Below are 27627 nucleotides of genomic sequence, written 5' to 3' on the forward strand. Positions count from 1 at the left end.
CCAGCAACACTGAGCATTATGTTCTACATTGTGAAATATCCCTGTGGATTGTTCAGATCAGCTGTCCTGGTTGTGCTTCCTCCCAGCTTCTTGAGCACCTGCTTGCTGCCAGAGCATGGGAAACTGAAAAATCATTAACTTAGGATAAGTGCTACTTAGGAAAAACTAAAACATTGATGCGTTACTAATATTATTCTCACACTAAATTCAAAACACAGCACTATGCCAGCTACCAGGAAGGAAATTGTCTATCCCAGCTGAAACCAGGACAGACTCTTAATGACATCCCAGTGACAAACTTAACACATCTCACTTACCATACACTTAAGCTTTTAAACCAAGACGACAGGCCCCATGTCAGAACTGACAAAGGACATGATTAAGTTCCTCTATATTAACTGGGTCTATACTCAAACCAGCACTGAGACTTGGAGCCTTGACTATAGCTTGAGAGTGCTTCATTCTTTATCTATAATAATTAAATATCTTTGCTTTGATGAAATGTTTTCAGTCTCCTTCAGATTTTTAATTAACTTTATAAAGCAGAAGCTGAATCATAGCTCTTCTGGGAAGTACTTTGGGGGCAGTATATTTTATGAAGTTAAAAGCTGGAGATTTGTCCTGTGCAGTCCATGGCTCTGTCATTCCCAGAGCTACAGCCTGCACTGCAATTAGGTCTGTAAGGAAATTTTCTCCTAAAATTTTCAAGGGAAATTAGCAAGGTCTGGGGGTTGTTTGTTTTTGTTTGTTTTTTTTTTTTTTTTCCTGTCTAAGAAATGAAAATCAAAACTTTGTTTACTCTTTTTTCCTCACCAAAAGAAGCAGCAACAAACCCATGACAGTAAATAAATAACCTTCTGAGGTGGCGGCATTGAAAAAGAGTGAAAAGTTGCCACCATTTCACACCCAGGTGCTGTCCTGACTGCAGCCCCCGTTTCATGGCTGCCCCTGTGAGGTGGGAAGACGGCGCTCCTGGCGAAGCACCTGCCCACAGCCCTGGTGGCTGGTCTGGGGAGGGGAGCAGGAAATCTCTCAGAGAGGATCCTCTGCATGGGCACCTCTGCAGTTTGGCAGTGAAAGGCCAGAAAAAATCCTTTATTTGGGGGTGTGTGGGTCAAACTCTGCTGCCCTCAGGGCCTCTCCGGTGGGGGTGCCGCACTCCTCCCCTGAGAGCCCGCCAGCGCCTTGGGCTGGGGAACATGGCAGAGGGAGGCCTGTAGGCCTCGCCCGGGGCTGGCAGGGAGGGTCAGTGCTTGCCTCAGCCACCCGCGCCCTGGCAGGCCCTCCTGCCCCATGGCTGTCCCCATCTTCTGCAACGTCTGCTTCCTCGAGCCCCGCAAGCCCACCCCACAGTTCAGCCTCACAAGCTGCGGCCATGTCATCTGTGAGATCTGCCTCCAGAAAGGTAATGGCTCCCCCAGGCAAGGGCCGCTGGGCTCTCTGCTTCAGCGTCAGGTAGCACTGGCGGGGACACACTTCCCTTAACCACCAGCACTTCTGGCTCACAGTGGTAAAAAGAAAGGCCTGGGCATTTCTTCTTGTCAATCAAATGTTATTGATAAACCTTTTCAATTCTTGCTATTGATTTTCTTTTGATAGTAAAAATCACCTGGGTTTGCCTCCAGATAAATCTGGGCATTGTTTTTTGGTAGCAAAAGAGCAATTTGCAAAATAGGATTATTTCAGGATGGGTTTTGCTAGTAGTTTTAAGATAGTATTCAGTATTGTCACTGAAACACTAGAAAATTTTCAGTAGCTTTAGAAAGATAGGAAGTGATGTTTTGAATCTCTTGTTTGTTGTATGCAAATCCTGAGTCGTATTCTGGGACTCCTGTCATGAGCTTATATGAAAATCTGTGGACAAGATAGTGAAAGAAGGAAGTTACTACTTAAAAATAAAAAAAAAAAAGCGGACAAATACCATTGTTTTTTTCCCTTTGAGGTCATGCTAAATGCCCTGGGTTTTGTAAGGGCACACAGAATAAATGATTGGTCTGTATTTCAAGATTAAAAACTTATGACTAAAAGTTTTCACAGAGTTGCCGTTGAGGTAAGAGTATCATAAAATACAGCCTCTAAATATAACTTGAACGCTTCTAGAACCTGAACAAGAGCTTTCTGCTTTTACTATTGTTTGGCAGGTGAAAACCTGAGACATTATATATGTCTTGCTGTGAATTCAATAATAATGAAGACATCAGGTTTAAAATGTATTACTCTTTAAAGATGTTTATAAACATTGATCCTTAGCAAGGAAGCAGGCAGTAACATTATCAATTATAAATATTGTAACAATATACATTTACTATAAATATTTTCTAATGTTTACAAATAATCAAAGAGAGATATTTAGAAATGTTTAAAAAATGTTTTTTAAAGTGATAGGATTAATTTTTCACTGGAAAAATTCACAAGATAAAATTATTAATTCTTTAAAGTCAAGATTTCGTACATTTTATTAAGCGAGCCAGACTGCACCTCAGTCTAAAAAGTTGCATATCTGGTTGACTCTTATTCATTAGTGCACTTAAGGATGCATTTAATTAAACCAGGCAAGTTGTCCTACTTAAATCAACAGAACTAAAAGTCACCTGCATTCAGTGACACTAATAGTATTCAGAAAATTATTTACATGAATGCAGGAGATCCGATGACATTCACACACATTTTCCCTGTGCAACTGTGTATAATGGTTATAAATTCAAATTCTTTATTCATGCTTATTTGTATCTGTTGTATAACCTTCAGATTCCTTCCACAAGCCCCAAACAGAGGCTTAGGCACCAAATTCCATTAAAAGTGTATCCAGTACCTTTTCAGTTTGATGTATATTTTAAAAGTGTCTTTACCTTACAGGCAAAAAAGATGAATGTTTGGTCTGTAGAACTCCTTGTCGTACGTTAGTACTTTCAAAACAGGTAAACGAAGCTTTAGTATTACATTACATTTAATATTACATTAATCTGTAGTTTGTTTAACAGCTAAATTATTTGCATTACAAAATACTTCCCTCTTGTTTGCCAACAGTGACATGAATATTCACTGGTGATAGGTTGGTAGACTTAGACACTTGTGCGCTATGCAGCTTTCAGTTTTATGGATTTCTTCAAATAAAAGCCTATGGAGACTTTCAAGGTTTTCAGATTCTGCTGGACTGTAAGTCAACCCAACCTTTTATAGAACCATGACTGGCTGCTGCATAACACCTGTGACTACTTTTGAAATGTGAAAAAAAAATAAAAACAAACCAACATTTATTGACTTTGGCATTTGTATATCAGAGAAAGTGGACTGTAATTAATAATTTCATGTAATGGGCTGAGTCGAAAATCTGCATGGTGGAGTGTCAATGTTTTCAAGTGTATTGGTTTTGTTTTTTTTTTTTCCATTTTCTCTTAAACTTAACTGTTTTCCTCATGGCTATGTGATTAAAAGGGGATCTGAAATATTGTTGGGAAATCTTGTTATTCATTAGAGAATTTGTAACTTTCAATTCCCTTTCTTGAGAAATCACTAGAAAGATTTAATATTCTTACTTCTCTCAGGAGTCATCTTCTCAGCTGATTTTGTAAATCTGTTGTGAAAACATGTATATTTTCCTATACTGATGCCTAAATAGGAGATGAACCTGCTTTACAAGGATACAGGAAAAATTCTAAGGGCATTCAATATAGCTAATACATAAGGTCCTACAAGGCTACAAGGGAATCACATATGAAAAAAAGGACAATTTGGGACTAAACCTAAGAGGTGACCTTGGAGAAGAGCATGATTTCTCTAGATATTTTTAAAACTGATCTGATGTTTATCTAAATACAGAATTCTCTACCTCTACATACTGTATATAAAAAAGTGAAAAACCTGTTACACTATATTTCATATATGTAAACACAAAATCTTGCAGAACTGTAACAGAGTGAAGACAATGCTACAAAAAAAAAAGTTTACAGAAATACAACAAAATCTAAACATAGTTCAAAGGAACAGACAAGATTTTTTTTTTTTTTTAAAAAGCTCTTAAAACTTTTAAAGCAGGTATTTTAATGTTTTCAATAGCCTACCCTGACTGTAAGTTTTCTTCTGAATTTCAGTCACAGAATAATTTAGGTTGTCAGAGGCCTCTGGGGGTCATCTTGTCCAACATCTCACTCAAAAAAAAACAAACAAAAAAAAGCTTATTTTAAGTTAGACAAGTCTTAAACTAGAGCATTTAAACAGAATTCGGTAATTTGCTTAATAAAATACTGAATGGATTTAAAAATGCAATAATTGGGATACTAACGAAAGTGTTAGATTGTAGATGTATCATTAGAACCTGCCACTGCTCTGGAGGACTGGAAGGAAGTAAATTATCATATTCTTTGAAAAAGACGTTCATGATTGCTTAGCCTTGATTAAGAGCAGATAAAATGATTGGAATGATAATTAAAGATGCATATAAAAAAGTTGTGGCTCTATAATTCAGGAACCTGAATGGAAATATACCTGGTAACCTTTATGAGCCTGATGCTATGGAAGAATTCCCAATGAGTAGGAGGTCCTATAAATGTGTTAAACCTCCTCATTAAATTGTATATTGGGGCAATCAACATCCAGACATTAAAGATTCTCATCTTTAGAGTAATCTTGTCACCTTTATATCTTCTGTATCTCCTGATCCCTATTTGCTTTTTCCCCACAGGATGGTTAAGTGTTGTGATGAATCAGAATCTCAGTCTTCATTATTTCAGAATATCATATTAACATCTGCTACTTCTACATGCAGCAGATAAAATATAAATAGTGTTCTACAAACCTTTATTTTAAAGACATTTTACAACAACAACAAGTCTGGTTTTTTTTTTTTTTTATATTTTTTTTAAGATCTGATATGTACTTAAGCCAAGGTTATTGCTTTGTTAGGTCCCTAAAGTTTCTAGAGCTTGCCTCCTATGAATACATTCTGAAGATGCTAAAGTTATTTTTAGGAATACGTTAACTTTTTCTTGATGAAATATTGTCTGATTTGTATCTTCTTTATTTACATACCATAAACGGGTTAGACTGTGCTGTCTATCTGTTTTTCTCAGTCTGTCAGTCCACCCTGTGGAAATTTTTGAATGCTTTGGTTAATGTCAACCAAATTCAAAAGAGCAGGGGAAGTCTCAAATACAATTAATTTCCTCTGTGAATTCTAGAAAAATTATTAGCTGGGGAAAGCAAGGAAAAGCAGTTTAGTTCCCCTGATGAGAGAAAAGCAAATACAGCTCATCAATAATCAAAAGTACAGCTCAGCAATAATCAGAAGTGCATTTGGCAGCCACATGCACAGTCCTACACTAACCAAAGAGCACATGCCATCTTTTTTCAAAACTACTGTACAGGACATTGAAGTAGCTGCTGTCAGAATATGAGGAACAACAGATATAAAGCTGTTGCAAATCCAGGTTATTAATTTAGTCCCTCATGTAATGATTTTTCATACATATGAGACTCAAATCTTTCTTATTATTAAAAAGATATCATATAGGCACATGTTTAAAATAGGTTTGGCAAATACAGCTGCTGTTCTGTCTTGGATATTTTGCTACAAATTAGTGTTACATTATTTTTGGAGGAAGAAAAACTTGTCTCTTTATGTTTGTGCATTGCCAGTTCTTTTTAATATCAATGCAATGTTTTTAAATAAGTGATAGCAATTATCTTCCTATTTTCTTAGCTTAGAAAACATCATTCACAAGTGGTCTATTTATTATTTCTTTCAGTAATTCACTGTTCTTCAATTTTTCAAACTTTTTGAGATTCTTTACTGCTTCTGGGACTAATTTTGCCTGTAACAGTTTCAGTTCTTTTTGACTAGATTTTGAAAGGTGGTTCCTTACAATGAAGGGTGCTTTTTTTTTTTCCCCCTGAGGCAACCTTCTTTTATCATCTAAGTATTTGGATTGATTTTACTTTATTTTAATCAACTCTTAGCTAGTCATAAACCTATCTTCTATTATATAATCACAGCATATCAAGGAGAATGTTCCAGTTTATGGTTTACAGGTAGATGTTTTGGGGTTTTGGGCTAGGTTCCTCAGTAAAAGCTATTTGTTCTTACAGTAGAAGATTATTGAAATGTGATCACTGTTAGTTCTTGGTAACAGAAAATTATTTTAACTTAGTACTATAAATAGCGTAACTATTTTGGGATCCTATTTTGTTGGTTTTTTTTTTCTTATGAATAAATTAGGAATGCATGTATTCTGGATTAAAGTAAGAGCTAAATTTTTTACATTGCTTTATAGATTTGGCTAGATGTACGAATGTCACTGTCATTCTGAAATTTATATTTTGTAGCATTTCTTTCTCACTATAAGTAATAAATATACAATGACAGTTTAACACTGAATGGTTACTCAGCAGTTTCTGAAAACACAGATTAGGCTACATGATGATCTCAGATTAAAAGTCTCAGTCATAAAAATACTTGAAAGATTCAGATGTTATTTTAGGGCCTTTTTATGTATGCTAGGATAGCATTCTGCTGCCCAACAGGAAGGAGATTTAAAGGGATCCTAGTCCACACTGGAACTATTCTGAAAAAGGACTTTGAAACAAAACTGATTATAAGATGCATCCATCAGGATGGGGATGGTGAGCACCGAAAAGCTCAGAAAGAGATTGCCAGAATCCTGGCTGTTGGTCTGCAGGCAATGCCTCTCCCGGGGAGCCACTACATCTTCCTTGAATGTTTTCCTCTGGAAATCATTATTGTCTTAGTTATGTGTGTGTAATCCATTTAACAAAAAGCACAGAGCCTTCCAGATAGTTAATAGGGCATTAAATAAAACTGGGTTTGTTTTCAATTTCTATATCCTCCAGGTCTTGATTTGTCCATTTTTTATTTATATATATCAGCTATTTTAAGGAACACCTTAAAAAATGTTAATTTTTATTTAATGTAACTTGCAAATAAAAATGCTAACCTTAGTATATTTTCTTTTCTTGTTAGACAAGTCCTGATATTCAGTCACTGTTCATGGGAATAGATACATTATGCAAGAAATATTCAAAAGAGATAACACAGGTGAATCTGCCTTGAAACTTTTAAACTCCATAAAATAATAAGCAACTTCTAGTGATTTTTATGTCAATGCGAAAAATATATAAATGAATGCTTGAAAATGAATATATACTCATTACCATCTTTACTTCCTTAATTCCACAGTTTTAAGGTTCTTAAGAAAGCACAAATTGTTCATCACAGTCACTGGTTATGTTTTCAAACTCTCTCTGAGGATGACTGGTCTGGTTATTTTAATAGTGTAAAATCACTTTCAATGTCATGCAGTGAAAAATTAGATCTGCCAGAACCTTAAGCATGCCCAGACAGTTTGCCCTAATTATAGCAATAAAAAGTTACACAGAAAACCCAAGCTGGTTACAGTCCTGAGCTGAATGTATTTTCTCTATCTCTCTTCTTCAATCAAAAGAGGTCTGCTTTTTTTCAGACAGATGCAATAAATGATTCCAAGGAAAATTTTCCTCCTTGCTTTCTGTGAGCTCCAGACAGGATCTCTTCCTTCAAGCTTAATTTCCAGTCCAGAACTTTAGTAGCTTTCTGGGTTAAATGAATACATGTAAACTTCCTTTACCTCATTTTCTGCACCTCTTCAGCTTGGTTTTAGGAATTGTCCTTGTCCCTCTTATTGAGCATTTCAGTGGCAGTTCCAACCACTCTAGATTGGACTGTAGTAGTACTACATTCTCCCTGTAGCCACCTGCAGCCTTCGTTGTGTATTCTCATCTCCCTTGGGCTGGTACTTGTTTGAGCTTGTGGTGAGCTTCCTGATCCATCAAGAAAGTGGCTCAGTGAAGGTCACCTGCTTTCTCCAGTGAGGATTACTGATTCACATTTGCTCTGCTCTATGCTTCACAGACTTCTCCAGCACTGAGCATGTTCCCTTTCCTCAGCATTCCTCCTCCTAAAATGTATAGGTGTCACAAGGTAAACAAGAAGCCTTCCTCTGTCCTTCCATACACACTTTGCAACAACATGTACAATGATCAGTAGTGATTCTGTAAAGTGAACAAATCCAGATGGCTACAGCACTAATCACACGTGGAAGCAGACTTCTGTCATGTGCCAAATGAAGGAAAGAAGAGCACCTGGCCTCAAGAGACTGGGGAGGGAGAGAATTTCTGTGTCCTGAGATAACACGTTTCCCATAGATTAAAGTGTAATTAAGGAATTAAGGTAGGTTTGGAACTTCTACTAGCATCAAAAGATGTAAGAACAACTTGTACTCTGTTAGGGCAAAAGTTTTTCTAACCTAATCCCCTGTCACGACTGTGGGCGCTTAGGAAGGCACATGAGAGCAAGGCTGACACAGAGTGATACATCTTCAGAACAGCCTCTTTGCTTTCAGCAGTTTGTGGCACAGAGCTCTCTCAAGGTGGGGCTGGTGCCTTTCTATTAAAAACTTTTGGGGGGATATTTTCCCTCATGTAATTGTCAAGTTGTTTTCTGAATATCTAGCATCTATCACATCCTATGGCAGAGAGGTCCACAGGTTATATACACTGTGTGATGATGATCTCCGTTTCCAGGTTTTAACCTGCTGCATACTAATTTCAGATGATACTTCTCAGTCCCATTCTAGAGGAAGAAGTAACCGCTCACATGCGCTTCATCCGTGCTTATCATTAGTTTTAGTCTGCTAATGAGTCCCTTCTTGAACTCTCTATTTTTCAGCCATGAAGACTCATATTCTGTGTGGTCATTCTTTTACTGAAGCTCTCACATACTTCCTATTAATCTGAACTATTTCCAGACCTACCATATCTTTTCTGAGATGTTAAACAGACTCAAGTTATAGAACATACATTTTAAAAAGTGGAATATTGTTGTTCCCTGTACTATTCCTTTTTAACCACCTCTAAGATCTAGAATTTGCTTTTTTGACTGGTACCGGGCACTGAAAGGACATTTTCACAGATTTCTCATTAACAGACCCAAGACTTCCTTTCTGAGTGGTGGGAGGCAACTCAGAGCCATTACTTTCTGAGTAGCTGTTCCTTCCATCAGCTCTTCTGCAGATACTTCTCATCCTTTGGCAAGTTCCAATGGGAACCTCTCAGGCTCTTCTACAGTGAATAAAAAGTTGCCATTTCAATTAGATATTCCACTCTTGGTTTATCTTCTCAGTGTTTCTTCTCTTCTGTTTCTATCCCTACATATTTTCTGGCAGTTTCCTTATAAGTGAGAAGAAAGATTTATTAGTAAATTATTGCCTATTGTAATTTGTTCCTCGAGCTCTTGTCTTTCCTACCTTGTATGTTTTTACTTTTAATCTGTCATGGTTTATGATCCTCATTTGGACACAGGAAGTGCTTACACACCACCAGACAGTGTGCCTAACAATTATTTTTTAATTAAGAGGAGATTTTTACAAGGCAAGTTATAATTGCCAGTAAGACACAGTAATTTTATGTTGCCATTAATTTTATGTGTTTACTTAGCAGTAATGAATAAGAAACACCACAGCTAAACTAGTTTTCCAATGTCTTTACCTTATTATTTAACAGAATTAAAACACAAGTTCAGGGAAATAAATCTACCAACTCTAGAGCTGATCATACTAGATGAAATAAACTTTATAACACTTTATCCATGATAATAACTTAAAATGATTTGTTGGAAAGGCTTTAGAGCAGGTATGTTAAATATTTATTAAAATACAGAAAAAAAATTGAATGCTGTGAAGTAGTGGTTCTCCACCACTTTCTTTTTTTCTGAGGTTGCATAAATGTAATTAGGTGAAGCCTGAAATAACTGTGTTTATTTTTAGATTTTAGAATTTCAAGAAAAACATCGTAAACATTTATTAGCCTACCACAAACAAAAGGTAACTCTAATTGTGATTTTTTGGGGTTTTGTTACTTACATTTGTTTTGTTACTTTGGTTTATTTTTAGAAAATGTACCCACCTTTTATTGGAATACTTAGTATAGTTTATCAGGTTTACCTCGTTTCTAATTTTTAACAGTTTTTAATTGTTTAAAATCTGTGAGGACTTTATTAATTATGGTTGCTATTATTTAGTAAAACAGATTTTAGTTGTGGGGTGACCAAAATGGAGAGTCAAAGGACAGGGAGAGAAGAAACCAATCAGCGGGGAGAGATTGAAACAGAATCACAGAATGTTAGGGGTTGGAAGGGACCTCTGGAGACTGAGTCCAACTCCCCTGCCAGAGCAGGACCATCTAGTCTAGGGCAGGTCACACAGGAACTCATCCAGATGGGTCTTAAAAGTCTCCAAGGTAGGAGACTCCACAACCTCCCTGGGGAGCCTGTTCCAGTGCTCTGGAACCCTTACAGTAAAGAAGTTCTTCCTCATGTTGAGGTGGAACTTCTTGTGCTCCAGCTTGTGACCATTGCCCCGTGTCCTATCACAGGGCACAAGTGAAAAGAGGCTGGCCTTTTCTTCTTGACACCCAGCCCTCATATATTTATACACATTAATTAGATCCCCCCTCAGTCTTCTCTTCTCCAGACTAAGCAGCCCCAGGTCTCTCAGCCTCTCCTCACAGGGCAGGCGTTCCAGTCCCCCAATCATCCTCATAGCCCTTCACTGGACTCTCTTGAGTAGAACTCTGTCTCTCTGGAAATGGGGAGCCCAGAACTGGACACAATACTCCACATGAGGTACTCAGATGGTAAACCTAGAGGAAAAGACGACTACGCCTGACAAACTAAAGTCTGAGCAATGGAGAACAAGACCAAGGGCTAGTACCCAAATTAGGAATAGCTCAGTGGGAAGATGAATAGAAGTAACTATCCTGTGTAGAACAGGTACTGAATTTATGACTATGTCTCTTCCTCTAAGCATGGAAAGAAAATTTCTTTTTCATTTGTCATCTACTTCTAAATATTTGATAAAATAGTTGGCTGTTTCATTCATTTCTAAGGACATAACCAGGTATATTACTTAAAGCTACTTGATGATGCTGGTGAATCAACTAATCAATAGGTGCTCTATATATGAAATGACAGAGACAAACTCACAGCTGGCCAGTTGGTCATTTTGTGGGTGAGAAGAGCATCTGACGTTGTTCTCATGGCTAGAAAAGCTTGGAAAATTACGTGCCTGTGGCCTGTTCTTCCCTGATTTCCACAACTGTATGTTGAGATCAGTCCTAGTGTACTGTGGAAGGGGTAGTTCTTTCTACATCCCATCATTATTCTTTCAAAGTCAGGCCATGGAGGAATCCTGATTTTATGCCCCTTTCTGGTCTGTTGTACTGACTCCAGATGGTAAAACTAAAACCTGTAGGCAAAGTAAATAAAAAACTCCATGGAATTTTACATAAATAAAAATGTGATCACTAAAGAATCTCTGCAGAACTTTGATACCTATTGATGGCTTCTAAGGTATTTACCATTGAGATGTTCATTTGGCAGTGGTTGTAAAGTACTCAAGGACACTGCTTCACCTAAGGAAGGTGTTTAGGTGACAGTACAGAATCAGCTGAACATTGAACAGGCTTGATCACAGCTAGATCCTCTGGCAGAGGCACACAGCATGAGAGAGTGGGAGTAGGTGCTCCCATTCAGAGTTACAGTATTCATCAGTCTTTCTGCCACTGGCTTTGAGATGAAGGTGGGAAGGGGAAAGGATGGAGCAAGAATGTTTTACAGTATAAGCAGCTGGCAAATAGCAATGATCCCCAGGGAGGTGAGAAAGCACAAATCTAACCTTCGACACAAGTTCTTCTTCCTGCCACTCTCCACTCCTAAGGTCTTGGCCTTTGGGAAAGGTGGAGTGCTGCATAAAGAAATTCACATCCAGGTTCTGTGCTTAGTGATCATGGTTGTGGTCCCCTTCCTTGTTTCTAGTATGCCACCCTAGTCTCTGTCAACCTACAACTCTCATGGCCTTGATAAAGGCTTCTTTGTTGCTGTTTCTGTGAGTTATACAGATTCCAGGGTGCTGAAGATGGTGTGTGGTGTGGACACTAGATGTCCATATTCCTGGCAAGTCTAGAACCTGTGTTCTACTAGGACTCCAAGATATTGAAAACCTAATAGTTATTCAACATCTTTAAGGCATTTTGGCCTTAAAATAATCCAGTCCTAAAGAGTGAGAGGGTTAAGTGCATTGTTCGTTTCTTAATCAGACCTAGCTTTCATTAGGAAGAAGATAAAAGAAGAATACAAATGCCCAAATCTTACATAAATTAGATTTTGTCTTTAATCTGTTTTGCGGAGTTTCATATCTGCAAAAAGAGTAGAGTATCTCCCACAAAAAAATAGAATTTTTATAAAGGTAAATCAGGTAATGTTATTAAATAATACAAATAATATTGCAAGGAGAAGTATGAAAAGGGTTAAGTACATTGTTCGTTTCTTAATCAGATCTACCTTTCATTAGGAAGAAGATAAAAGAATACAAATGCCCAAATCTTACATAAATTAGATTTTGTCTTTAATCTGTTTTGCGGAGTTTCATATCTGCAAAAAGAGTAGAGTATCTCCCACAAAAAAATAGAATTTTTATAAAGGTAAATCAGGTAATGTTATTAAATAATACAAATAATATTGCAAGGAGAAGTATGAAAAGTTAGCAGGAAAATTCATAATTTGTCTTCAAATCAAAATAGGAATACTGCGAAGTAATGAAGGACTAAGGTCATTCAATGGAAATTAAGGGTAAAATATAGGTGGAGTATTGATGCTGTTGAGTAAATTTTTACATCCTTCATAAAATATAATGTATAGTCATTTAATGAAAGACTGTAAAAAATACACATACTAGGGAGCTGACCTAACATTCTTGACCTTAATGTTCTCCAATTTTGAAAGCTCTTAACATTCTTTTATGGAGATATTTTTGGTTGTCTATAAAACAATAGGAAATGCGCTCCACATAAGCTCACTGCAAATACATACTGCAAAGAACTGAATAAATTTTGAATCTGAAATGAGAAATATGAGAACATAATTGGTATTTTGGACAGTTACTGGTATCTTTTCCAGATAATTCCATATTAAATGCAATGTAACTTTTATACCAGATATGGAAAAGAGAAGAAAAATAAAAGCAAACTGTATTTAAGCACTTTTCTTAGTATTCATTCATCCAATATTACCAGCAAGCTTAACAAAAAGTAATCAAACTAAGTCTCTAACTGCCAAAAAGAAACATCTCCTTTTCAGACTGACTTTTTAATGGATCCCTGTAATAGCTCTAGTCTTGTCGCAATAAATCTGGAATAGCAGTGATATCTCACATTAAACCCAATAGAAAACAGCCTTACAACACTGCAGAATGCGAGTTGTATGAAAATGAAGCTGTATATCACACAAAGAGATTGTGTTTAAATCTTTGATTATCTCACAGACGGTAAAGTTGGAAGAAGCTCTCAAGAAAGCAACACAACAAATGCACCAGATACAATGGTAAGGGGTTTATTGCAGCAAAAGTAAATGAGAAATAGTCTTTGTAATCAGACAACAGTACATTTAATTGATAAAACAATTAAAAAGTAATTCTTTGTTTTACTCATATATTGTGCTGTATAAATAGAAGCAGCAGAGTTTTACAGAAATAAATGAACAGTGATTTCCATCATCAGGTCCATTTCTTAATATGAATCAAGCTTGTGAGGAAAGAATCATTTTAGTTGTAAACTCAAGTCTGTAGTTACTCTTAAAATATAGATGTTCAGTTTTTAAATTTTTATTTGCATTTATGTGGACATCTTTGTGTTTTTTCCAATGGGCTTCACCCTTGAAGGCAGTATAAAAACTTTCCTAGTATCTAGCCCACATATCAGTGTTTTGTAACATGATTCTCATCTTTGTTTCTAATAAAAATAACTTCCTGATTCTTTTTTCACAAATGCATCAGAGATGCTAAGAGGTTATCTTAATCACCCTGCTCATTGATTGATACATTTTAATCTTTCATATTATTTATTTCCAACTTAAAACCAAAGTTCTTATCGATCCCTAAATGCACTCTGTTCTATTACTTTTAATTTAATTAAATTTTATTTCAAATTTTGTTTGAAAATACCACATTTTAAAAATCATTACGTATTTCTCCTCAATACTGATGTAACCTTCTATCTTCAGAACTTTCTGTCTTTAGATTTCACAAACTGTGAGCTATCTCTGAGTCATCAGGGAGTATATTAAACGGGATCAGTTGCAAGACTAAACTGAAGGGGACATCACTAATAACACTTCTGCACTCTATTCACCCTTTTTTGTTGTTGTTTCCCTTTCAACATTATTTATGGTATACTTAGCTGAATTAATCACTCTCATCTCTTCTTTAAAGTTCACATGGCATATATAGCATTATAATGTTTAAATCAAATTAATGCAGAAAAAAAGTACTACTTACTGCTGTTTAAGAAAATCTGTTTATCAGAACATAAGAAACAACAAAGAAGATGTCAGATTGCTCTCCTGTCATCTGCCTATGGTGAAATGATTACATTTTCCATGTAATGTTTCCTTTGTCCTATTTCATCCTTCCCATTTTCTAAGATTTCAAAAACTACTGGGAAAAAACCCTAATGGGTTTGGGCTGCTTTTGCCTTCTACCGAATCTGGGTATGAAGAGTCCTTAGTGTATAGTTACAATGTGCTTCTCCTTGTCGATCCATATTCTTGAGAGGAGCCCTTCATGAATGTCACTTTATGAACACCAGCGATCAGGGGTGCAGAAATCTCCTTCATAAGCCAGTTCATGAAGCCAGCAATTTAACTGAAAAATGTGGTTTATCTTTATTCATTTTCTGTGTTTTTTCAGTGTAGACTTACTTTTGACTCTAATGTGTACTTAATACTGTATTATGCTGTCTTATGCTGCTTGGTGTAATATAGCTGAAAGAAAAACAGTAGAAAGGAAACTATGCGTGTGGTGGATTATTATAGTTAAATATTTTTATTCACTGCCTCCTTTTTCTTTCCTGCATCTCAAATAAATAGCATCTTGGTTATACCCAATACAGAGTTCTTACTGAATTTCACTTTTTTCATAGTTCCACCAGGAGTGTGATCTAGGGCTACTCTCTTTTGATAACAAGGTTTATTAAGGCTTTGAAAATGTGTACATTGGAATGAGGATTTTTGGCTCAACTGTAGTTAATAGTTGTATTTTAACATCTGTTGTTCCATAAAGTACTTTGCTATAGTGTTACCCTAAATTGATATTGTTGGGCATCTAATGACTGATATCAATATTATGATACAGGGAAGAAGTTAATAGGTTGTCAAACATTATTATTTTGTTTCATGGCTAATAGAGTCATGTTAAAGCCAGCTATTGATAGATAAAATGCTTTTATATGCTCTATTGACTAGTTAGATAAATGAGCTAACCAAACCAGCTCTCCATTTATGTCTGTTGTTTCTTCTGTTTCCCCTCTAGTATGAAACCTCCTGAAAAAACTACACCACTACCATTTTCCAATACAAGTAGAAATCCACTTTCCAGTAAGAATTGTTGGTTTAAGATACTAACTGTGGAAGACATATCACTGCATATAGCTGTGTTCTAATATTAAATTTATTAATTACTTTAGTTCCTTCAAGAAAACAGAATGCTTGTTCTTCATGTTCTCATCATCCTAGTCATCCTTCCACTTCTGAGATGTAGGTACAAATCTCTTAATTTTCAGTGACAGTCTTAACAGTGACAGCAAACAAAAATTTTTCTGTAGTGAGTTTAAAATAAGTATATTTTTTTAATTTTGTGCTTTGTTTCTGTAAAATGTACAAGTATGAAAGAACTAGGGAGGGTCTTATCGATCCAAGTGTATATAATAAATACTTCTGTAGGTTGCTTTTGTACTCACTGGGAAAAATTCTAAGGCATGATGTACCATATTCTAGAGACTTTCTGGGTGAGTATATAGATTAATTAGTGAGGAACTCTTCCCATTGGCTGTAGACAAAAACTAAATTAATTGTACAGACATCTGTATGTACACTGTAGTTGTCTAGCTGGATTGGATGAACGCCAGTGAACTTACTAAATTTTAAATATATTGAACATACAGCTTAATCAAGCTAAAAGTTTTCTATACCTGTGACTGTTTCTTTATTTTTTATAAAAAAATAATATTTCAGAATGCCCTTGTTATGGAGACAAGTAACAAATATATAAAAATGCACATTTATTCTGACTTAATTCAATAACGATGCATATCACAAAAAGACCTTTCTCTGTAAATGTCTAAACCAAAGCTCAGAATAAATTCTTTTTCCTAGGAGTTCTAAATACTCATATGTGTTTATGAGTATGTGTTTTTCCATTGTTAGTCAGTTTAAAATGACAATGGAATGCAATTTTAGTCATTAAAATTGCTAAATCATTAGTAATTAAAAATGAATGTGTTATTTTTATTACAATGTCATGCTTACTTTGACCTTTGTTGTAAGAATGGATTCAATGGAGATTGATCCTGCACCTTCACCAATGAGAAAAGTAAGTGGGTTTTTTTTTAGATGTTTATGTATATATACACATGCTTTTGATTTTTCCTACTCTGTTAATACTGAAAAAAAATGGGATGCCCCCCATTCAAAACAATTCTCACATACATGCTGTTTTCAGCTATGCTTCATTCTTAGTCAGATGCTCCCAAAAAAGAGAATCAGTCACAACATTAATTTCTGAAATTATACTCTCTACATGTCATTAACAGGCCTTGAAACTTCTTACACTAAATTAAATGGCAAATTCCTGAAATTTCAGTATGTTTATATTATGTGTATATATAGTACATTTAAAATGTAGCTATTTCCAAAATAAATTTGTTAATGCATGAAGCTGAGGATTGCAGTTAAATTTAAGTTCTAATAAATTAAGGAATGGAAATATGTAAATGTAAGATTTCCACCAGCACCAGAATACATGGAGGTGCCTGCAGTGCAGACCTGTGCTAGCATCTCAGGGGTTCCTTGGTACCCTATGGATGGGTTATGTCTGTAGATAGCTCTATATCCATAGGTATGACCCATGGACTAGTACAAGTGATTCACCTCACCCTAAAGGAAAGCTATTGGTTCCATTCCTCTTTAACTTTCTTGACCATAAAATGAATTTCAGGAGATCAGGCTGGATATGAACACTGTCATTGCAGATGTCTGAAGTTACATGAGATAAATCACTTGACACTCAAATTCACATTACACGAATTTTCAAAACATTCCTGAAATTTCATTTCTGATGGATAAAAGCTTTTTTTAAGCCACAAATTAAGCCAGTCATTATCTTTCATCTTTTGCCAGTCATTATCTTTTGTCTTTCATAAACAATTTTGCTTGTTGCTTGACCAGGTGACCTTGCTTCTGTCTATGCCTAGGGACATTTGTGTGTGTATAATACTTTCACACGTTAGCAAAAAGCTAGGTATAGAAGTCAATGGTCTACACTTGATGTCTGAGTAGGGAATTGCAAGCTTTGAATGACATTTTTAATATGAGAATAAAGGCAGGAGCTTTCCTCTGTATTGGTGTTCTGATTAGGAGAGATTACATCCAGGAACAGATGCTAGCTTCAGAATGGAATCTCAGCACAGAAGATGATGTGATATTTTTCTTAACTGAACATGACAGAGAGGACTTTCTGGAATAGAACTAAATTACCTCTACTTTCCTTCTCATCCTATAGATCTCAAAAAACAGTAACTTAATTCTGAGATTTTTGCATTTTAGTGCTATGAACAAAACTGGTAACAAGGAGCACCAGAAAAATACAGGCTTTGTAGACCTCAAAAATGTAACATAATTGCTTAAAATAACTTAAGAATTCACATACTTATAACACTGTAATTAACATCTTGCCATCCATTTAGCCTGAGACACCGACCGGTCCAGCAAGATTGTCATTAATAACTCCACCACAAGATGGACGTATGGGTGAGTAAAAATAAAATTTGTAACTGGGCAACATTTGTATTGTGTTAAGAGGTTTGATAAATAAAATTAGATTGTTCAGCAATTTACTGAGCAAAATTGAGTTGTGTTGAGATATAAGGAACTTATCATGTAGACATAATCCAGCAGATGGTAAAGAGTTAAAAATGAAGAATGAGCTAAGTCTTCCTAGTACTGACCTACTGTGTTCTGCAAATAATTACTTGTAACCAAAATTATTTTTGCTGAGCAATCATAGTTGCAAAGAAAATTCTGTAATGATGTGTATGGTGGAACAGAACAGGCATACTGGCAATACATGTTGTTGAGCCTCTGTTAACCTTCATAATTACATTTGTTTATAGTTACCAGAGATTAGCACTGCCCATAATGTCATATTAAAAATTACATGAGGGAAAGGGGGAAATTTAAATGAAGGTTACAAAGTATTTCCTAATAAAAACAAGATAATCAAGTTGAGATCAAGGATCTCTTCAGAAAGGTGGTATTTCTGTACTTCCTTTCATTCCTGGGCTGTTGCAGAGCTTGGATAACACTGATGTTATAAGACATGAATAACAGTATAATAAAATTAGTGGAGTGTCCTTGAGTACTGTTTATTTGTGAGGAGTTTCCCTGAATTCCTAATGCTCTGCAGGTCTACCATTCATGTGTTCTTTCCATTATTGTTTTTACATTCAGCCTGTTCCTCTAACAGACCATTCCCAGGCAGTCCTTCATCAAGCTTCAGCAGTGAATAGAACCCATCTCTACTTACATAAGGAGCTTTTGGCACTCTTGTCTTTTTGTATGATGTAAACATCCCAAAACAAAGACAAATGCAATTGTAATGAAGGAGCAAAAATTGTTTTCTCTGTTATACCTGATTTGTAGGTTCAGATCCATCCTAAATGTGTGCTTGCCTATATGGATAACAAGACAGTGAGAGTCAAGGTTAATTGTTTTCTTATTGTGTCTAAATATAAATAGACATTTAATTAGACAGTAAAATTCTATGTAGAACAGTTATGTGTTCAGGACATTTCAGAATCAACCCATAAAGTTTCGTAGGGGACAAAGCTGAATGAATCAGTGTCCTTGAATTAAGGACAAGTAGAAAAAATGATTTCGTGGCGTACTAAAGAAAGTTTCCTTCTCAGAGATGGACAGGGCAGAAAAGAACTGGAGCACATCAGCAGAGCTGTTCAGATATTTTAATAGTCTAAGAAATGAGAGATAGTGAAAGAAACCAATGTATGTGTTTAACCCGGAAAAGATTTCAGGATGGTGCAATATGATGTTTTCATGACAGTTAAGCTCTGTGTAGGATTAATCTACTGAGACTAAAGACAATTTTTCACTTTTATCCTGTGAAAAGCTAAGGACTTTTAATTGTTTGTTTGTTTGGTTTTTTTCTGAGTCTTCTTCCAGTAAGAGGTACTGTGAGACAACTCATGTCTCAGCAAATGTCTTGCCTGTGTTAAATTTTAAAACCACATTATTAATTTTTAGGGCTATTTTAATGCTTTGTCAAGTGACATGGTGACTTTATTTTCTCAGCCAGTTCTTTATCTTTCATTGCAATTGTGCACCATTTTTTATTCTTGAAAAAATCTTTCATGAATTTGTCTAAAATTGTGCAATTGAAGTACTAATCTTTGTTTCCAAAGCAATGTCTTAAGTAATATGTGTATTTCATACTGATCCTGGTTCCAAAAACTCGATTCTTACAGGTAGTGTGTCCTACAGAAGTTCTCAGTCATCTGGAATAATGTCAAGTGAAAATAGTAGACCAGGATCTGCAAGGTAATTAAATACCTTTGCAAGATATTACAATCTCCTATGTAAGAGAATGAAATTTCTCATCTGACCTATATTCATCTGTATGTTTAAAGGTTATATTTGATATCTGAAGAAGTGTTAATGTGCAGGCTAATGATCACCTATAGGAATGTGTTTGTTACTGTTGGGAGATTTTATTTTGACAATGCTTTCTTCAGAAATGTGCAGAGACAATCTGACTTCTTGTAGCTGTGGACATCGACAGTCATGGTGTTTTTATACCAAGGGTAGCAACTTCATAGTCAGAAACTGTGACAATATATCACCTTTATAATCCTAAAAATCAGAAATTACAACAGAATATCTACACGAGAGCTATTCTCTGAATAATATGAACATCTTCATGCAGCATATAGCAGGTGTTTCATGTGTTTCATCTAAACATTGAAAACATCTCAAACTGTGCCAATTACCAACATCGAGAAAAAACTTTAAATTATTCCAAAATAGTAAGCTCATGTTTCCTATAACCATTAATGCAAATGTATCTTCCTAGCACAAATTTAAAATATATATAACAGAATATTAATTTTTTTCCTCTGATTATCATAAAATTTGTTTTTGTCTTTCTGCTTTTTCAAATGACTAAAACTCCTAAAGAAGTAAAAAATCTGGTAAGGAATTTGTAGAACTCAATAATTTATAGAATTTTGTATTAATGTATTAATACTATGAATCTAATTGGTTTTGAATTGTCTTGTACTATGAAAGTAGCCTCAAATAATATCCATTAATTAATTTCATTAACAGATCCACACCTATAAGATTACCACAGAGTTTAAGTTTACTTACACCATCATCTGGATCACAAAGTAGTAGAAGGGGGTCATGGGCTACTTCTGATTTCAGAACCCCTCAGCTGTATCCATTTACATCACCTTCCCCACAGCCATCTGTAACAAGACATCCAATCACCATCTCTGGGCATCTGCAAAGACAACATCCAGGCAAGTAGATTTTGTAATATAACAACTTTTAACACTCCTTTAAAAATGTTCAGCATAACATATGCTTATTACTTATTTACTGGAGAACAGTAAATAAGAAATAAATTAAGCAACACAAAAATTGTTATTTGATAAAAAAAATTGATATTCCAAAATTGGAAAGAGGTATCTGCAAAATATGAAGAATATTGATGTTTATGATCAGTATTTTGCCTTAGGGTTCTGTGCAATAGGGTATCTGCTGTGAAAACATACTCTTGCTTTACCTCAGAATAATATCTTAACAGAGATTTAAATCTGATAATATCCATAATTGTTTTCTAGAAAAAATACCAACTCCAAATAATGCAAAGCATGTACTAATTTGGCAAAAACTAATTTTGCAAATAATCTTTAGTAGTAAAGAAAAACATGAGTGGAGGAAGTGCAGTAAACTCAGTGGGAATCATAGCAAGACTGAGATAGTCAACAGGAGTCCTTCAGTGAAGCAGAACAGTTGAGTTAGCACATGGGAAAGAAGGAAAAAAATGTCTATAATAAAAAGAATTAATGGGAGACAGTTCCTGGATGACTGAATGTCATGTTGTAGAAAGTGGCTGACAGTTGACATCTCACTATGTCCAGCGGAGAAATAATGGATATAAAAGTTGATTTATAAATGAACATTTAAAAGCTCATTGGTTAATAGGAACTAGGGAATATAAATAGAAATGAACAAATGAGTGAACTCATTTTGAAAATGAACAATGGATAGGGAATGAGCAGATGATTAGGCAGAGAAGAGAAAGGAAGACGTGTTAAGGAATAGAAAAAAGAAACATTAAAAGGTTTTGGAGTAGAAAAGGAGCCCAAAACAGTGCATGGGACAGAATGAAGGCTGTAGAGGAAGCACATTAAAGAATTCATGAAGAATGGAGATAAAAAATCAGAGTTTTAGTATAAAAGAGGAAGCAGGATGGACCAGAGGAAATGATGAGAAGACAGAAAGGGCTGGTTGTTTTTTTTTTTTTTTTTGAGAAGCAGTAAAGACACTCTGGATGGTTACAACAAACAGACACAACAACAAAGCAAGGAATAGGGAAATTATAGGAAGAAAATTAAAGATTACAAAAGCATTTTCTAGTCTTTTATCTTTATGTTTTATAAATATTACTATTTATTTCATTGTACTTCTCTGTCACATGCTCTATATCTTCACAGTTTGGGAGTAAAGGCTTAGATGATAATTCTGATCATTTGTTGCTGGTTATTTTCCCATATTCTGTGTTATATTAACTTTCTTTCTTTTATAATTATTATCCCCCCATAGACTTCAGCAGTAATCTTCCCAATCCCATGATTTTTTCAATCCTAGTACTGTTCTCTCACTGTCAGATTTTCCATCTCAACTTGACATTTCTTACAGATCTAGCTGTCAAAATATCCACATATATGTCCCCAAGTGAAAGGAAAAAGGGAGATAGTCTGGAGTATTGAGTGCAGCAGAAAGCTAACAGAACTAGTTGCATAGAGACCTGTTCAAGAAGGGTGTAGGTAGAAATTGCACTGAGATAGATTAATTAATAAAATCATATAAAACATAGAGTCATAGAATAGCCTAGGTTGGAAGGCACTTTGAAAGATATCTGGTCCAACCTTCTGTAGGAAAGGGAGTCTAGATGAGATGAGCTAGCACCCTGGCCATTTGCATCTTGGAAACCTAATTCTCATATTGCAGGGTTTATATCACAAGTGAAATCTTTGTTTCTTACATTAAAAAGGATAACTCACTATAAAGCCTTTTTCAGTCCATGTCAATAAATATCACTTTTCTATCCCAAGAGTAACACATCCCAAGCACTTCTGAGTTCACGGAACCTTATGATACCAAAATGAAGATATTTGAAGGCATTTACTCAGACTCAAGTTATGAATGCGTATAACTTGTGGAAGCTTAAATCATAACTGTTTTTCTTGTAGAATTACTAGACAGTGATATAGCATGTGAAATAATGAATGAAACTGGTAGAATCTATATATAATGTAGTAAAAATCAACATTATAAAAGAGAAGCTATATTGAACTTAAGTATTGTCTTTGAGCTTTATGTTTACAAGTTAATTGCAATTCACATGCAGAACAATATTTACTTGTGTAGCTGAAATTTGAATATGGCAAAAATACTTTTTTAGGAAAAAAAGTTTATTTGTTTTATATAAATACAATGGAGCATACTTAGATTAATAAAAAGAGCTGTTAAAAAAATTCTCCTCAAATTATATGGGGTTTATTTTTAATTTTTAGTAGTTTTTACTCCCTCTCTTCCTTAATTAAGTTCCAAAAATAATTTATGTGAAGGAAATTTCCCTTTAGTCTTACTAATATTTTTTTTCTTGTATTCTTATTCTAGGATTGACCAATTTTGGAAAACTTTCAACAGAAAGATAAGCATCTGTTAATTGTTTTGGTTAATAAGCATCTGGAGAAGCCCTACACATTGTTTGGATGTCAAAGTGTTTGTCATTTCTATAAAACATCAAATTGGCATAAACCAGCTAACTATTCAGCATGAATAACGTGTTTAAAACATCACTGATCTTATTGATTAACATCTACAGTAGTTTTAAACAGGAAAGAAAAATCCTCTTACTGTTTTTAGAAATTTTGGCTTAAAATATATTGTATAAATAAACAGCCTTTATTAACTAAGTGTTAAGACAAGACATGATTATATTTTCAGTTAGTATTTCTTGTTGTGAATGCATTGAGCTACAGCAGAACTCTATTTTTAAATGGTTGCATCTGTACAGTATTAGAGATGAGCTCCAGACCTTAAAGAAAATTAATACATGGGTTTTTGATTCTAGAATTTCAAATTCTGGTTCTGACTCAATAGATTGCTTTTAGTTTGCAGTGCAGAAAGGGGTAGAGTTTGGGGGATACTACATTTTAGCAGGCTCTGCTAAGCTCATAATACAGTATCTATTCCACGCTCCAAGAAGTTCACCATTTGATTGAGGTAGCAATGATTTCTTCCCAAAGTGGAATAAAATGGAGAAACTGGGATGAAGAGGCAAAACACAGTAGAGATTACCTTTACTCTCACAAAGGAATAACAGCTGGAGACTCTGAATGAAGAGTCCCAGAGTATAATCATTTTCTCTTAAGAATAACTCTAATGTTGCAATTCCCACCATTACCATGTTAGTCTTGCAAAATTTTGGTATGACTGAGTCATCAAATATGCACCTTTGTTTTGTTCTGACCCTAACTTTACCTGAATATTTAAAAAAAAGAATAAAACTAAAAGCTGCTTTTTTGAGCCTAAAGTCCCCTGTGTATATGACAAATTTCTTTTGGGTTGAAATGTTTTGCTTGACCTAAAAGAAAAGTTAGAAGAAAAATGAGAGTATAAATCAGGAGTTTTCTTGTGATGCTGAGACACTGTTAGTTCACCCAGAAAGAGAAGAGTGAGTGATTGTTCTGACTACCTCTGAATTTGATTTCATCGTTCTTACATCATCTTCCCAGCTCTCTACTGTGTTGAGCTGTGACTGGTAAGTGTGCCCCTTGAATGAGAGTAAAATAGATGGAGAAACATGTTTTGCGAACATCTCTGGAGCAGAGCTTCCACAACAAATTTTAGGCTTCACATTTTCCTTATTGCAATGTAAAATTAGCTTTACTTTTATTTTTTTACCGTGGGAAAGTTTGTGTGTTTCCTCCTCCACAATACTGTTATATTTGAAATTCTAGATGGGATTTCTAGGTAAATATCTTTTCAAGCAAATTTGCATTTGAAAGATTTAAATTTACAATACTACTGACATATACAGGTAAAGAAATGTGGTGTAACTTTTTAAAATTCCAACTCTCCTTTAGTTCCAGATGAACTAGACTAGATGAAAAATTAAGCTAGTAAAATATAATTGTAGGTTTCCACATTAATTGTGCCCCAGTAGTTTTCTGTATCACAAGACAGTATTTTTTTTAATTTGTATTTTATCACACTGCACAGTCATCACCCAAGTCTGCAAAGTCATACTATAGTTTTTATAATTGCTGAAATTTACATTCCATAATCTGGTGAAATATCTGAGGTTTGTTAGTTTTGTTTCTCTTGCCCTGTCAACTGCACTGTTGTAAACAAAGACAGAATTTGATGTTGGTAAAGCTGCAAAGTTGTGTCTATAAATGAGACTTGTCTGAATGTTCCCTGGAAGGAAACACATAGGAAAGAGTCATCTACACTAGTTCTGCAGAACTAATGCTATAAATAATGCACCCTGCCATTCAGAGATGTGGGTTAGCGGACTCAGAGAGCTGAATGATTTCTGCACCACTGTATATCACAGTGGTTTCCACACAAATTGGTCTTCATGGCTCTGGTAATCTTCACCAGTTCATCTCTTCTGTTCCAAAAGCTCGACACAGGCAGAGCATGTTTTGTGGCTGTAGGTTGAGAAGAGAACTTGGAATATCACGTCAATAAAGAAAAGAAGTAACGTATAAAAATGGGTAGTTCTAGAATTTTATTTCTGCTTTGAACTACTAAGCAGTATCTTCTACTTAACAGACACTACCTAGCCTATTTTAGCTCGCAGTCCAACCCTGAAGAAACAAATAACGCTAATCTTCAGAGATGTTACAGCTTTGAAATGTATTTCAAAGGTAAAACAAAATATAATTTGAGTAAAAAAGGCACAGGAGTGATATATGCTGAGTAGAAATAACTTTGGATGACACTCTCTGGCTTCCCAGTTCACACAAAATAAAAATGTTGAAAACACAAGTTAATGAACTGACTGTAATGTGAAAATTTTCAAAACTTAGATCTCATAGTGTATAAAATAATTTCTAGTTTAAAAAAGAGAATTAAAAAGAAAAAAAGAATACACTTGGGGAATGTCGTTTGCAAGGTTCAATAGTCTTCTCATTTGTTCAAAAAAAGTTGAAAATAAATCAGTATTTTCTTCTTCAAGAAAAAGAGAAAGAAAAATCTGCAAAATTTTCTCTATCTGCCAATAAGCACAGAAGTTCTTATATTCAACTCTGAGGCATCCATCTTCACGAGTTTTTCTTACTTTCCTAATGAGTTAACGACCTTTTATCTTCAGGGAAATGTGCAGTGCACTAATGATACACCAGAGGGTGCCAACTTACCTCTAAACAAATTTATTTAGTCCTACCTCTCCTCTGGGTAGCTGGAGTAAACCTGTACTGTTCCGGCCCTTTCTGTTTGGATTTTACACAGAAAAGCTGTACATAATAAGAAAGAAGGGGCAAGAATGTGAGTCTGAAGGTAAAATATCAGAAAGGCTCCCTAAGGTGAACAGCAAATGTGAGGCCCTGAATGAACTAACCTGGAAGTTAAAGCAGTAATTCAGACACACTGGTTCACAAATGTGTGAAAGATAAGGATGGAAGCGGGGATTGGCCATGCTGATGGAATGGGCAGCAGTGGTCTGGAGGAAGAAATTATTTAGGCTTGCTATTAGGAAACTTTCTTAACAGAGTATTTTGGCAATTCACTATTCTCTCGGGATAGGGCCACAGTGGGTATTCAGGGCCTCAGAGCTGACATGTGGGTGCTGAAGATGTGGTGTGCAGCTTACAGAAACAGACACTGAACTGGCCTCAAGTTCTTCTCAGCATTTCTGTCTGCAGGTTTCTGGCTCTAAGACGTAAGAGGACACTAATTTACCTTTTGCAGTTTTCTGGGAAAGAATATAAGAGCATGTATTTCACTTCAAGGGTGTTTTATGCACATAGAAACAATAGCAGAAGATTTTATTACAAGTCAGAAACATGCTATTCATGCAGTGGGGTCACCACTAATGCTGGAGCTATCCTCTTGTTTGCATTACCGTTGCCAACTACAGCTTCATTTCGCAGTCATCACTTATCCTCTTCACAAGGTGATGCTTATACCGTATAAGGTAGCATCGTGTCTGTTTATTGCTTTGGATGACAAAGGAAGTCTGTTGCAGACAAATGCTTAGTCTGTTAGACATAATACCTCATGCTTGCCAAGTAGCATTTTCTACAATTGTGCCAATTAAAATGCGAAATTGCTGCCGCTTATTTTTGAACTCTCGTGTTCTGGCAGTCAGGAAAGAAAGCCACAACTCATCAAGATGCAGCACTGACAGCTTATCTATGATAGTCCTAGTTTTCCTCTAGACTTCAACCTGCTCATGACCTGAGGAAATGAAATTTGATAATTCTCTCCTTCTGTGATCTCTGTGTGAAAAGTGCCAACATGCCTGATTCTGTAGATCAGCTTTGTGTGCCTCTGGACTATATGCTGTCTCTGATGGTCAGACATGTCCCTGACTCCTCCTAAAAATCTCTTCTGTGCAGATAGAAACATCTGAGCAGGAGGACACTATGTATGCCCATGCTGTGAACGTTTGGGGTTCCTTCATATTGCACCTTGAGGGTTGCTAGGTATCCCACCAGCTGCAGCAAGCCTTAGCACTATGAAGTCAGTAAATTGTTTGTGTCACTAGAACCCCTGGCTGCTGCAACGCTCCACAGAGACAACTGCCCAGTTTGCACCACTATGCACTAGTGCCCTTCAAAACAAAAGGATCAGCTTGCTGAATGTCTTCATGGAGAAGGTTAGTGATGTCCTATGCCAAGGACCCTTTGCTTGGTGTGCCCCATGAGCTCTCCTCTGCTTTTCCCTCAACTATGTCTAAAGCCCTGATACTTTGTCCCTTGAAAGGATACTAAATATTTGTCCTGGACTCATGAGAGTACAGTAGAACCCGGGACTGGGGTGCCAGCTGTCTGGAGGGGAAAGGGAAAGAACTTTCTTGGAACAAAGTGATATTTGTGTGGTGGCAAGGTGGGGAAGGACATGATTGCATGGTAAAGGCTTTCAGTGTTATGAGTCAGTGAACAAGCTGGGTTCTCAAGTTACTCACAATTTACCACCAGCAAAAGAGGAAA

General features: G+C 35.6%; 1 protein-coding gene across 1 annotated transcript; it reads left to right on the plus strand.

The window, feature by feature from the left end:
• Nucleotides 1-1293: 1293 nt before the first annotated feature.
• Nucleotides 1294-20691, plus strand: RNF212 (ring finger protein 212; the record flags this gene model as incomplete). Its single annotated transcript, XM_008946813.1, has 11 exons — nucleotides 1294-1405; nucleotides 2857-2918; nucleotides 6977-7051; nucleotides 9816-9872; nucleotides 13368-13426; nucleotides 15411-15475; nucleotides 15565-15634; nucleotides 16424-16469; nucleotides 17842-17905; nucleotides 19636-19708; nucleotides 20495-20691. Coding segments are annotated over exons 1-11 (880 nt in total), but the record flags the coding sequence as incomplete, so codon positions are not given.
• Nucleotides 20692-27627: the final 6936 nt, after the last annotated feature.

This window comes from Merops nubicus, unplaced genomic scaffold, assembly GCF_000691845.1.
Source record: "Merops nubicus isolate BGI_N331 unplaced genomic scaffold, ASM69184v1 scaffold4899, whole genome shotgun sequence".
Classification (NCBI taxonomy): domain Eukaryota; kingdom Metazoa; phylum Chordata; class Aves; order Coraciiformes; family Meropidae; genus Merops; species Merops nubicus.